Below are 14,785 nucleotides of genomic sequence, written 5' to 3'. Positions count from 1 at the left end.
ATGGAGAAAAAGGATAAGAAAAGCTAATAGGTTGGTTGGTAGATAGGTGGGTGGGTGAGTGGGGTAGGTGGATGGATAGATAGATAGATAGATAGATAGATAGATAGATAGATGATAGATAGATAGATAGATACATAGATAGATAGATACATAGATAGATAATACAGGGATTATGCAATACTGTACATTGTATAAATGATCATCCTTCCTTCGAGGCAGTGTCTTATGTAGCCAGCTGACCTCAAACTTATTAAGTATCCAGGCATGGCTTTGAACTTCTAACCCTCATACCTGTACCTCTTGAGTGCTGAGATTACAGGTATGTGTCACCGTGCCTGGTTTGGATCATTTTTGACAGAGCAGCACCTTCTCTGTGGGAAAGCCATATGCTGTTTTAAGCCATTAAGAGTATATATCACTAGTTTCCACTCAGATTCAAAGCCAGAACAATAACTATACCATGTTTTTGTTTTATATGAGTAGCATATTTCAAAGCTCTTGAAATTTTAAAGCATATTTGGAAATTCACAAGAATGAGGATTTTAGCAAAATGAGGCGCATTTGATGGAGGGTGGGTGTCAAAACAGGTAAAACTGGGATACAATCTCTTGGGGTTCTGTGGATTTCATATACATGTTCTTTCCGCGAAGCTCATTGCTTTCTATTTTCTGTGATATGAACACAATTGGCTTTCAATATAGACTTAACATTTATAAACACACAACTACATGTCATTTGTCAGGCGCTGTGCTACGTGCAAAGACACAGACCATGCTTCTAGAATCCTACCATGAACCCTGTGAGAAACTGTGATCCTGGTTTTTTTGGATGAGTAAAGGTGATCTCAACAGAAGCCACCTCATCCATGCATGTGTGACCAATCAGTTGACTTCATAGGCAGGAGAAGTCCAGTTACCTAACCTCAAGTCTGTTCCGCCTTCCAATAAAGTTAATCTATACAGGAAAATCCTTGAAAACTTTACCCTGTAGACACATTTTCTGCTTACTGGAAGATCCAGTCTGATACCTGAAGGGAGACATTCTGTTACAGACTCATTAGAGTGAGGCTGTGAAATGTGCAAATTCCCGCCCTCAGGCCTTGGAGCCAGGCCAGTGTGGGCATGCGAGCTGGTTCCCTGGTTAAAATGTCCTGACTCTGAGTCAAGCTTTATTTTGGCTTGAAGTTCGGAGCTTCAGTCTCCTCCTCTACCAAAACAATATGGTTTGAAGATAAATGTTAAGGGTTCTGGCAAAATTGGAGCACCATGAAGAGCTCCTATTACTACATAAAATAAATAAACATAAACATGCTTCTTCACCAGAAGATAATATATAGATTCTTGCTAGCTTGTTGCTAGTAACATGGGTGAGAATGAAAAATAAGATAGACAGTATTTAAACAAAGGTACTCATTATTGTGTTAAGGGACACATAGAGACTCTGCTTTGAGTCTAACTGAAGGTCTTTTGTGATAACTAACTCTTGAATAGTGTCAACAAATTTACATGATACTTTGCAAAAGCATGTTTATGTTTATTTATTTTATGTAGTAATAGGAGCAGCGGGCTACGTTTCTGGCACCCGGCCGCCCGCACGGCTAGCTTTATACCCGAAATAATTACACGGAAACTGTATTCTTTTAAATACTGCCTGGCCCGTTAGTTATAACCTCTTATTGGCTAGCTCTTACATATTGATCTAACCCATTTCTAATATCCCTGTAACACCACTAGGTGTCTTACCAGGGAAGATCTTAACCTGCGTCTGTGTCCGGTGGGAGAATCATGGCAACTGCCTGACTCTGCTTCTTTCTCCCAGCATTCTGTTCTGTTTACTCCGCCTACCTAATTTTCTGCCCTATCAAAGGCCAAGCAGTTTTTTTTATTAACCAATGAAAGAAACAATTTAGAAAGAAGTCACTCCCACATCAATTTTTCATGTGTATTTCCCCTGAATGTGCATGTATGTGCCGCATGCTCATGCCTAGCGGCCAAGGAGGTCAGAAGAAGGCATCAGGTCCCCTGGAAGTGGAGTTGAGGATAGTTGTGATCCACTACGCTGTTGCTGGAAGCTGAGCCTGGTTCTCTGCAAAAGTAATAAGGGCTCTTAATTGACACATTGTCTCTCAGGCTCCTTATTGATGTTTTTAATCTTCCCATAAAATACAGAACCAGATGAAAACATTTTCATATCATATCCATATTTGATGCCTATTACTATAAGGCAGTGGCTTGAATAAACATGAATTGATTAGCCCTTAACTCTTTAAAAAACTCTGTGTAAAAATAATTATAACCCAGGACTGGTAGCACAGGACTATAATCCTAACAATTTCAGAGGCTAAGTCAAGAAGATTTTGAGCTCAGTGAGTTCAAGTTTAGTCAGGCAACCTAGTGAGATTCTATCTCAAAATAAAATCTCAGAGATCTAAGGAGATGGATCAGTGAAGGAGTGCTTTTCTATTGTGTAAGAGGCCCTGTGTTTAATTTTCAGTCCTTAAAATAGTAATTATTACACATAGACTTTGAATCATAAAACTTTTTTGTTCAACTAATGTATGGGACAATTGTTTGTATTTAAAAATATTATTGATCTCTAATTTGAGAATAGGTAGAATCTATCTCCAGTTAACATATGTGTACACAAATACATATTTATTAAAGACTGATTATAATACACAAAAGGTTTTCAAACTCTTGACATAACTGTAGGATTTCTTTCTCTTTCTTGTATTTATTTCAAAATACTTTTTCATACTTCTTGGTCAAAAGGCATTGAAGTATTTCAAATGATAACCTTGAACATTTGTCTGTGTAAACAAAATAGGAAGGACTTTGTACAAAAATATGAATTCCAAGTTTCCAGGTCTAATATTTTATAAGAATGAAATAGATAAATATAGGAATGACTCATCATTTTAGGATGAACTAAAGTTCTGTTGTTGAGAACTGACTTATGAAGATAATCAATATATACATCATATATCATTCATATATATTACGTATATACATATATATATGATTAAATAGGTTCCAAGAAGGAAAATTTATATTTGTAAGCATAAAGAAATAATGCATGTGTTCTGTTCATGTCTTTCCTAATTTACGTAGCGATCATCCTCTTAATTAATCACCAGCCTTTTAGACAAAGCACTGAATTTTAATGCTGTAACCTTCAAATCCAAAGACTATGATCTATCTTGTAACAAAAACATCCCAGTTCAAATTGTAATCTCCTTTTTATCTCTGCTCAGATGATGAACCATGCTTGGAATAATTATAAACGTTATGCCTGGGGCTTAAACGAACTGAAACCTATATCCAAAGAAGGCCATTCAAGCAGTTTATTTGGTGAGTATGTGCTTTGATTCGAGGATGGGTCCTTGCTGTTGTTTTGGTTTTTGAGACGCATTCTCCTACTCTTAGCCCTGGCTGGCTTAGAACTGAGCATGTAGCCCTAGTTGGCTTTGAATTCACAGCCCTGCTCCCGACTTCGCCTTCTGTCACAGTTTCCTTTCTGTGGCTATGAAGAAATACCACGACCAAGGCAGTTTATGGAAGAAAGTATTTAAGGGGGCTTACAGCTTCAGAAGGTGGTCGTGGCCATCAGGGTGGGGAGCAGGCCGCAGGCAGCAGGCATGGCTCTGGAGCAGTAACTGAGAGCTGATATTCTTTGACACAAGCAGGAGACTGAGAAAGGCTTCCTAGTAATAGCATGAGTTTGGAAACCTCAAAGCCCACCCCTAGTGACAGGCATAGCTCATAATCCTTCCCACACACCTCCACCAATAGGGGTCCATGTTTTCAAATATGTGGGTCAATAGAAGAGCATTGTAATTCCAACTAGCACACCTTGCCAGAAATTAGAGTTATGAACCACCACTGCTGGCTTTTTATCGAGAGTGTCTTTTCCCTGAACTTACTGCTGGTCAGAAAGCTTGTGGGGATCTCTGATTCTGCAGGCCCCTCCATGTTGCTAGGAAACCTGAACCCCTGCTGGAACTGTGGAAAGATTGCACTTAAAGTATCTCCCAGAAAGAACACCAGCTTTGTGTCGGTGAGACCTGTGTAACTGTAAAACATCCTCATGCCCAGGGCTGACTTCTGGGGATTGAGTGCACAGCAGGGTTTTAAGGTCTAGGGTGATTCCTGTAGACGAGTATTTAGTTACCTGCATAAAGGGCTTCCTGCCGCATAACAGTTCTGTCTTTCTAGATAAGCTTGCTGAGGCACTGGGCCGTGGCGATCCCTTCCGTAACTCAGTTTTGCCTGTAGCTTTCCACTGTTCTGTGGAAGACAAGGCAGGCAGATTAGGCCAGCTGTTTGAGCTTCCACCTATCTGCTTTTTGCCTTACTGCACTTGGTGCTCACAGGAACACTCTGATTGGCACTGTTTGTATTAATAATGCGCCTATTGTGGAAAGGAGGAAACCACCAGAAATGTTTGATGGTGGTTTTGTTTGAACAAAGGCCTCCTCAGGGCCACCTCCGGGCTCGGTTTCTTTTCAGCTCTGGAACACGTAAGTAATGGGGAAATGGAAAAGAAGAACTCTGGGACTGCCAAGCTCACCAGCGTGCCTTTCCGTACGTCAATGGGACGTCTTAAATGGTACCAGTTCATATAACAAGTAACAATTTCTGGTGACTCTTATGGAGCAATTATTGTACAGAGCCACTTGGCTACATAGCATTCGATCTCATTTTTCTGTACATTTTTGGTGAGGAAGAAATTGGAGCAACGGAGAACTTTCTCAGAGATAGCTACCTATATACTGGCACAGTGGGACAGGAACTAAGCATGACTGACCATGTTCCTCATCCTGGTCTTTTCTGTGTCTTAAGGACTTTTCATCAATTTAGCTACAGTTCTGTCAACTCAAGGAGATAATCCAAGTTGTTGCAAGAGTTGATGGGCTAGTGTAGCCAGTGCGCATGTGCACAGTGACTTGTCAAAGCATGAGGTGGTTCAGCAGATACGTGGAGGTCCCGGAGCCTTTGGGATCTCATGTAGGGAGAAGGGCATTGCACAGAAGAGTGGAAGAGACTGCTCTGTCACCATAATGACATAATTCAGTTCAGAGACGGGGAACATAAGCTGGGAGTGCCAGCCGCAGAAGTGACCTCAGATGTCGCTAAAGCAGTCTCAGGACTGACCAGGTCCCAGGAAAGAGGAGAGGTACAAGTTTAGAGGAGCTGAAATTTCATGGTGAGTCAGAAGTCCTTCCCTTTTCATTGTTTACTATTGTAACTTAAAAAAGAAAAAAAAAAAAAAACCTGAATCTGAGCTGGGTAGATGGCTCAGCGTTTGAGTACAGTGGCTGCCCATGAAGATGGCCTTGATTTGATTTCCAGCACCTCCATGACAGCTCACAATTCTCTATGAACTCTAGTTCCAGAAGATCTGATGTCCCCTTCTGGCCTCACTGCAACTGCACATATGTGATTGGAAAACGCACACAAAGGTGAACCACCTATACACACAGAATAAATAAAAAATAAATCTTTAACAGTAATTACTCTATTTTTTTTTTACTTTCCTCTTAGTGAAGGTTTATCAGAAAACTCAGTTGTATGTTAATCATAATCTTGAATAGATCACTTGGTTTCTGTTAATAGATCAATGGTCTTAATTATAAACTTTACGAACATTTCAATCTTTTTGTTTTTACAATTTTCACTGGATTTATCAGTAAAAACACGTTATGAACCAGATGAGTATTTATTCTTTACAATGGGCCTCAGATATTAATATGGCAGAATGAACTGTTAATCAAATGGTATCTATTTCCATTTTCAAATTTGAATACGCTATTATTCTTGTACAATAAAATCAACATCTGGGACTTAATGCAAAAATGAAAAGTCCTTATTTCTGAAGGTGAGAAAAACGTTTAATTGTCTTATTTAGATGCATCTGAGCCAAATGATTTGTCTGCATGAAGTATGTCAACCTGTGTATTCTTCCAGCAAACCATAGACGACAGGGATATTTCTTGCCCCTCCCGCCTACTTTTTCAGAGTAGGTATTGGTTTGCAGTGGCTTATGCAGCCTGTTTTTCATGAGACAATCGGCTCTGTGAACCTCATTTCTGCCAGTCATTAACATCTGGGGAGCCCTTTGACACTGTTGCTTTTTTCTCAAGGCTCTTTCCAGTTACCCGAAAGTCACCTGTTAGCCAGGGAAAGGAAAACTGATGCTAATGCTTAACTTGAAAACGATGCTAATGAACATGAGAAATGACCTGGGAGTTGCCACCTCCCAGTTCCACTGTAAAAAAGGAAAACAGAGCTAGTGTTTTGACAGAATTGCTCCTCAAAGAGAACCGTTTGTGTTTGATCAGGTATATTCAGTATAAAGTTTAACAGCAGCAACAAAAAAAATCTCATAGTGACTGAGAAATTAGAAATAAATGATCATATGAATCTGTTACCACGTTTCAGAATGTGACCTGAAAACCTCCCCTTTAATGTTTCCCTTGATCCCACAGTTTTGTTTCTTCCCTAAATTGTATTTTTGAGAATATTGAGTTATAATAAAGTGTAAGGCTAAATTTTCTAACTGTTAGGTTTTATCATTATGTAAGATTTAACTTTAGTCTATTTTAGAAAACTAAATATTTTAATGTTACTAGGGAAAGGGCCCCTTGTTTGTCCCAGCTGCCTGGCTAGCTTACACCCCAAATAACCACACAGAAACTGTATTAATTAAAACACTACTTGTCCATTAGCTTTAACTTCTTATTTGCTAACTCTTACATATTAGTTTAACCCATCTTTACTAAGCCACGTGGCTGTGGCTTACTGGAGAATCTAACCGGCATCCATCTCAGGCAGAGGATCCATGGCTTCTTTGACTCTGCCCTTCTTCCTCCCAGCATTCAGTTCTGTTTACCCCGCCTACCTAAGTTCTGCCCTATCAAAAGGCCAAGGCAGTTTCTTTATTCATTAACCAATGAAAGCAACACATAAACAGAAGGACCTCCTACACCATTTTAATATCCTATTACTTCTGGTTTTCTAATGATAATTTCTCAATTGTTACTTGAACACTGTGTGCACTGAAGTGTGTTCCATTTTAATTTATGGATCTGCACTGAATAAATGTAGCACTCAGCCTCTCAACATCCACTTATTGAATTCCACCTCTACAGTCATGGAGGCTGCCATGGAGAATGTGGGATGAAGAAAACATAATCTCTCCCCTAAGAAGGTTTGTAGTCTCAAGGAGGACTGAACGTGATGCACTCCTGAGGATTCAATGAGAGCTCAGAGAAAAGATACAGAACCTGGGCCTGACTAGGATGAGAAGGGCATCGGTATCAGTCACAACGTTATAGACGTTGGGGATTTCATGTCAGAGTACAGAACACCTCCTACTTACCCATGCTTTTGTTTCCTGGATTTTAATCACTGTTGATCAACCACAGTCTGAAAATATTGAGAAGATTCTAAGAATAAGAATTCTTATGCTTTAGCCGGTATATAATCCTGAACAATGTCCTGAACTGGTGACTGCCTCCAGCTCATTCCTGGCCTGGATGGACGCGTCCCCGTATCCACAGTACATTGCTACCCCCTGTCAGTCATTTGGTAGCCATTTTGCTTCATCCCTCTTTGCATTTTATTCTTTATTCCCAAGTCACCGTATTTTACTAATGGTCCAAAAGTACAAGAGTACCATGCTGACAATTTGGGTGTGCCAAAAAGAAGCCAAACAGTATTTTTTTAACAGTGAAAGTACCTGGTATTCACCTTAATATGGAAGGGGAACAGGAAAATCCTATGCTGAGGTTGCTAAGAGCCACAGTCAAGATGAATCTTCTGTCCGTGGAACTGGGAAGAAGGAAAAAGGAATCTGCATTAGTTGTGTTGTCCCACATCAAACTGCAAAAGTTATGGTCACAGTGCTCTAAGTGTTAAAATGGAAAAGGCATTAACTGTGTTTATGCTCAGGGAAAACGTGGTATATACGAGGTTCAGCGCTATCTGCTACTGCAGCATCTCCCAGGGTTCTGGGAACATATTGTCTGCAGATAAAGGGTGACGACTGTGATGATTTAAAAGAGCTTGCGTGGTGATAATTCTACATCTAGCAAACTTTACTCCCGTGCATTCCAGTACAACTATACAAAAATTAATGACAACCGCCTCTTTGCTTCGGGCTTATTCTTTCTTTCTTATTCTAGAGAATGCAGTTACGGATGAAGTTTCCCAGGGGGTTAGTTTTTACAGCTTGGAGCAAATGTTAAAGATCAGTGTTCGTAGCCTAGAGCCTAGGAAAAAGTTTGTTTGGGCATGCTGTATTTCTTACATTTTATTTTTTGAAAGAAATTAATACTCTACTTAGTATCACTGCCTGTCAATGAGTTGAGAATTACTCTCAGATTTTTCTAGTTTGCATATATATATATATATCAAAAATATTTAAAAGCTATTTTTGGTATTTTTCAGGCAACATCAAAGGAGCAACAATAGTAGACGCCCTGGATACGCTTTTCATCATGGGAATGAAGACCGAATTTCAAGAAGCTAAATCATGGATTAAAAAATATTTAGATTTTAATGTGGTAAGTTAAATTAAAGTTGCTCATTGAGCCCTTAACTTTTAGCCTATCCATACACTGTAGGGGATACATTTGTTATAATCTGTGCCAGTAGAAACAAATTTAACTTTTTAATGTGTATGCGTGTGTGCATGTGCGTATGTGCGTGCATGCGTGGTGTGTGTGTGTGTGTGTCTCTGTGTGTGTGTGTCTGTGTGTGTATAATGCCATTGTCTGTAATCCCTCTGACATCATCCATCTCATCTTCCTTAGCTTTGAGACAGGGTTAGGGTCTGCCTGTTCCTAGCTCTCCAGCACTGGGATTAGATGCACATGCCAACACACCCAGCTTTTTGACGTGGCTTCTGGGTGTAGTGGCATAAATGAACGGCAGACAGAAATTATAATAAAATATTCAGCTTTAATTAGGAAAAGACTTACAGAACCGAAGTTCCCGCAGAGAACAGGAAAGCAGAAGGGAAGGGGGTGAGCACACTCGCAATATTTATTAGTAAAAAATATCCTTAGGAGATCCCACCCTACAAGCAAGGTGATTGGCTGGGGCTTCCCTTACATCTGAGGATCAAACTCAGGTCCTCTCCTTGAGAAGCATGCACTTTGCTGAGTCATCTCTCCTGCTCCGAATGCTGCAGCTTTGAATAGTAAAGACATTCTCTGCTCTGTCCTTCTCAGTTATTATCCATACATGTGTCCTTTTGTCAAATTAAGGGTATATTGAAAGAAAGATATTTAAAGTAGCATACATTACCCATCTTCCTGTTTGAATTACCACAGCAACCCCATGAGATGGATACTGAAGCCTCACAGGCTTATTTCAGAGCATAATGCTGGCTGTATGTTGAAGCCATGACTCTGTCACAGGGCCATGTCCCCAGTACTTGATCTTGACATTGTACACAGCATTGGCAGCCACTGTCACTTAACTGAGGCTTCCAACTTCATTGTTCTTACACTCCTATTCATAAAAGAAAAAAGAGAAAAAAATCACCTTCATCTAGATATCTGAGCGTAAATAACAGTCTTCAGCTTTTAATATGTGTGCATTCTTGGCAAATAACCTGAGACCAAGTGTGTTCTGAGGGAGCAGAGCAATAGAGAGAGGCTAATCCAGTGTTTAATTACCATGGTCCAGGAGAACTGTGTCTCCTTGGATCTAACTGGACAGTCTTTGTTTTGCCTCATCAGGATGTTGTCAAGGAACTTATTCAAAGAAAAGGAAGCATGTTGGCCCTAACTCTTTAAAAGTCCTAACTTAGGGCTGCACTATTGGTATTCTTTTAAATATCAGATAACTACAGAAATCTTTGTAAGCCTCTTGTCTAGCTAGAAAGTGTTCAGTAGCACCTGGGGATCCTCGCAGCCAAGGTAGAAGATGCATACTGCATGCTGAGATGGGATGGAGTAGGAGGATGCTCCTGCTGGCCCGGCTGTGTTATTCCTCTGTTCTCGTGAAGAGTGAACATCAGAGCTAGCCAGAACACTCAAGATTAGTAAAGCAAGTCCTTGTCCATCACTTTGACGAGCACTCAAGATCAGTAAACCAAGTCCTTGTCTATCACTTTGACTTTGACGCATATATAAATTACAGTATTCCAACACTACAGCTTTTTGGAGATCAGTGCATTAAGCTCTTATTTTATTTTTAATTTTCTAGATTTATTTTCATGTGCATGAATGTCTCACTTACATGTATATATGTCTATGTACCATACATGTACCTGGTGCCCAGGGATGTTTAAAAGAGAGAGTTGGATCCCTTGGAACTAGAGTTGCAGATGGTTGTGATAGACCTTATAGGTGAGAGGAACTAATCCTAGGGCCTCTTCGACATCAAGTGCTCCTAACAGCTGAGCTACACTCCAGTCCCAGGCTCTTTCATTTTAAATGTAGAGAAAAATGAGTATAAAGGTGGTGATATAAATCTATTGGATGGTATGTTATGTGGCAGTTCTGATAATACTAATAGAACTAAACACGAAATGTTAGAGTAGAAAATTTTCTCTTTTTATAAGTTTATTCCCTTAGGAATACTGAGTAAGTCTTGTTTGCTTCTATGTGTCTCAGATTTCTTTTTATTTTGCGCTCTCTCTCTCTTTCTCTCTTTTTCCCCCCGTGCGTGCGTGCGTGCGTGCGTGTGTGTGTGTGTGTGTGTGTGTGGTGTTGTGGTAGATGTTGTATGTATGTGGAGAGACACACAACACTCATGAGATGCTACAACAGGACAATGGGTGTCTTTCTCTATCACTTACAATCTATTGCCTCGCGACAGGGACTCTTGTACTGGATTCTTGCTATTTTAACTAGGCTGCCTGACAGCAAACTCCTGTAGTCCTGCTCCCAGCCTAGCCCCCACACCAAGTACTCTGGTAATGGATATATGCATCCATGCATCCAGGCTCAGCTTTTTATACGGATGCTTGGAATTTGAACTCAGACCCTCATGCTTCCAGAGCAAGTGCTCTCTTACCCACTGAGCCATCTCCTTAGCCTTAATACTATTCACAGCATGAGAAGACTTGAAACATTTTCTGTGCCTCTTTCTACTAACAAATATTACCATATTTCCCCATAAAAAATATATCAGGTCGAAAGGATAACTCAGTTTGTAGATTGCTTACCTAGCATGCACAAAAGCCAAGGTTCAATCCCCAGCACAGTATAAAAACTGGGTTGTCAGGAGCCACCTTTCTGGGGTGATTTCTACCTTGATCCTATTCAGGGCAGGCATTTCAGGGTAGGGCATGAGGATTAGAAAAGTTAGGTAGGAAGAACCAAGATAAGAAAGAAGCACAGAAACACAGGATAGTATCCGGAGGGCGGCTCAACACATCCAGAATGCTGAATTCACCCACATTCATTTTCCATACACTTTTATACTCCAGTACAAAGTGGGGGGGGGGGAGAAGGCAAAGGACTGCTTTAATATGATACAAAGGGCAACCAGATACTTGCCTCAGTACTTGAGACATCAAGTCATTATTTCTTGAGAAAAACATTCTGTTGTTTAGGCAGTGAACCCACCCTAGACCAAGTAACCTGAAGGCAGCCACTCCCTAGGTCAAACTTCCTATTTAAAAAGAAGGAGCTTGAATTCTCTGACCTTTGGTCAGGGTGAGTGGCTGCACCTCTGTGGGCCACCTTGGTGTCCAAAACACCAAGTAACCACACCCTAGATCAGGGTGTGTAGTCACAGGCGTTGTCTGCTACTTTGAGCAACCTCAGGCTGTCTGACCTTCAGTCAAGGTGGAACAGGCTCACAATTTTGAGCTTCCACACTGGGTGTGGTGGCACGTGCCTGCTAATTCCAGCACTAGGAGGTAGAGGCAGGAGGATCAAAATTTTCAGGTCAGCCTCAGGTATATACAAAGTTCAAGCCAACTTGGGCTACTTGGGACCTCTTTGTTTTAACACACATATCAATAATAGAGTTAGAACTTCTCATATTAAAAAGAGTAATTCATACATTTAAGAAAGGTATTTTTTTTCTTCTTTTCATTGCATGATACAGATCTTTAGCTCAGCATTTATTAATAAGTTTTCTAAACCACATGAGAATTTATCTTACATTTTCACACTCAACCCACAGCTTCAAATGAATGTTTCAATGACTGCTTGACTTTTCCTTCAGAATAAAAAAAAAAAAAAGACTGAGAATTTATTTTTGCATTCATGTTAGGGGAGAACAATAATCCTTACCTAAAATAAAAAAAAGTTTTTCCCTTTTAGGGATAGCATGTAATATTGTAGCCTAGAGGATACACCATTGATATAGAAATGAATACATTGGTATGGATCTTGATCTATTGATACAAATTTAAGGTTGATTTTGTTATATGTATATTTCTACTTTTGTTTAAGGTATTGTGTTTGTGTAGCTCATTTAAAAATGTAATGCATAGTTAAGAAATATAGATTAACAGATAGTTATCTATAATAGTCAAATTGTAGTCATGTTAGTTAGGTTTTCTAGATGTACAAAGATATATCTCAGATGGATAGTTACGCTTCAGATCTTTCAAAGACCTACAGAATATGGCATTTAAAATGTTTTAAGAACTTAGACTTTTCTCAACAATGAGACATGCCTACTCTGGCAGCACCAATTATTTCACAAGGATGATGGGCATTGAAGAAGATTCTTAAGGAGTTTGATAGCCATTTGGGCAAGAAACTGCTCTTGCCTGGTCTGCTTGATGTTATGCTGTATGAACTAGACATGCAGGACTCACAGAAAAATGACTGCTGAAGTTGCCTGAAGAAGATGAGACATTCCTTCAGGGTTCCTGCTTCATGGAAGAGTCTGCCAGTTGTTCTGCAAATCACAGAAGAAAGTGACTGACAAACTGCCAATATAGGTGAAACAGTCTTTGAAATTTTCTGCTTCATGAAACAGTCTGCCAGATACTATGGGCCATTAGGCTTAAGATGAGTGCCAGCATGTATGGCAGAAGAATTTTGGAAGATTGTCCAGGCAGCAAGATGTCTCTGTCAATTCTCAATGCACTTCCTGTTTACTTAGGTAATATTATATCCTTCTGGGGTCTTTGTTGGAGTTGAAGACATTTATAGTTTTTCTTGGTTATGATAAAAGATGAATTAAAAATAAATATCATAACTGTAATTCTTGCTTGATAACTGTTTTGTTATATGTAATTTTACTATGTAGAGTTAAAACCTTTTTTACTTAGACAGATAAAGAGAGATGATGTGGGATTTCCTCTGAATGCTGTGAGTATGTACTACCATTGGTTAATAAAGAAGCTGTTTTGGTCTATGGCAGGGCAGAATAGAGTTAGGTGGGAAAATCTAAACTGAATCCTGGGAGAAGGAATGCAGAGTCAGAGAGATGCCATGTAGCTGACAAAGGAGACAGAAGCTGGAACCTTACTAATAGGCCACATCTTCATGGTAAAATAGAAATGGGTTAATTTAAGATGTAACAGTTAGTTAATAAGAAGTCTGATCTAATAGGCCAAACAGTGTTGTAATTAATAGTTTCTGTATGATTACTCAGGTCTGGACGGCCAGGAACGAAAAAGCAGTTACACACCATTGCCTGCATTTAAGTCAATACCTTTTCCTTATAAAATATTTAAAGTGTTTAAACTGAAAGCCCAGTGGTTTATTGTTCTGTTGTTGTTATTGTTTGTTTTAAAGTTAATGCATATAAATGTATCCAATGCTGCTGCAAAACAAGAAGAACTAGAAGGGAGATAGAAAGACTATTGCTGTGGGTTTAATCCTAGAGTTCCTGTGTAAATAAGTCCTACAGTTGAGAGTAAATGTGTGTGCATGCAGAATGCTCAGTTTATAGCACTTAAAATTTACTTTAGCAAATACTTCTCAGTGGGTTTAAACTGCCATTCATGAAAGCCTAACAAGTTGATTCATTTGGTTGTACAAAATCCAAGTGTCTTTTATGACTGCTTTTAAATAGGTCGTTGGGTTAATGTGATTTAGGGAGTAAAAGCTGGGGCTTCATTGCTGGAGCTTGTGTTTGGCTCAGGTATCCTCCTGCGTGCAGGTGAGATGGGAAACATTTAGTAGACTCTGAGGAACTTCCTGATATCAATGCAGTGCAAGCCTAGGATAAAGAATCCAGATTTTTATTTACTCATTATCTATTAATTAATATGCTAGTTATCTACAAGCTCTTCCTAAAGATCAGTGACCACACTTCAGGAGTTTCTCCAGCAAGAGAAATGGATACTTTAACTGGAGCTGGGTTATCTGAGGAAGACAAGGAGAAAGGCAAGATAGGACAGGGGATCTGTAAGAGGCTAGCACCTGGTGATTGATTGATTGATTGATTGATTGATTGATTGATGCTGATTAGTATTTTGCATAGATTATTTCCGTCTCTGTGGAAGAGTAGTAGTATTTTCTTTGTGTTTATAGATGAACATAATTAATGAATCTTCCCAAGGTTATGCAGCAAACAGGAGCTATGGTGAGCGAGCTCTGTCAAATTCATTCACCCTGTTTTTTAGTGGTGAGGAAATACAGTAAGTTGGGAAATTGATATCCATCCTAAGAATCTGAGTCTGTGGCTTAGGCATGTCATCTTCATATCACTGTGTTTATTAGATTCTGTCATTTAGTAAGAATTCAATCATTGCCTGTGAAACAAAGGCGCTGTCTGTCTTGTCCTGTTTCCTGACTGAGTGTGGGAGACTGGGTTGGAAAGCCTGCCCGTGGAATACGGTGGTAGCTGTGCCAAGT

At 39.6% G+C, this 14,785-nt stretch overlaps 1 protein-coding gene across 3 annotated transcripts in view; it reads left to right on the top strand.

Annotated features, from left to right (window-relative positions):
- Positions 1–14,785, top strand: part of Man1a1 (mannosidase alpha class 1A member 1) — a 173,663-nt gene that overhangs the window by 41,555 nt on the left and 117,323 nt on the right. For all 3 annotated transcript variants that reach the window (XM_050137957.1, XM_050137958.1, XM_050137959.1), the window contains exons 3-4: positions 3,254–3,350; positions 8,451–8,566. In XM_050137957.1, the coding sequence (XP_049993914.1) occupies positions 3,254–3,350; positions 8,451–8,566 (213 nt within the window). The remainder of the gene's footprint in view (positions 1–3,253; positions 3,351–8,450; positions 8,567–14,785) is intronic.

This window comes from Alexandromys fortis, unplaced genomic scaffold (genome assembly GCF_014885135.2).
Source record: "Alexandromys fortis isolate MF-2015 unplaced genomic scaffold, M_Fortis_MF-2015_v1.1 scaffold_14, whole genome shotgun sequence".
Classification (NCBI taxonomy): Eukaryota; Metazoa; Chordata; class Mammalia; order Rodentia; family Cricetidae; genus Alexandromys; species Alexandromys fortis.
The sequence above is the reverse complement of the archived record's forward strand: the minus strand, read 5'-3'. Positions and strand labels throughout refer to the sequence as shown.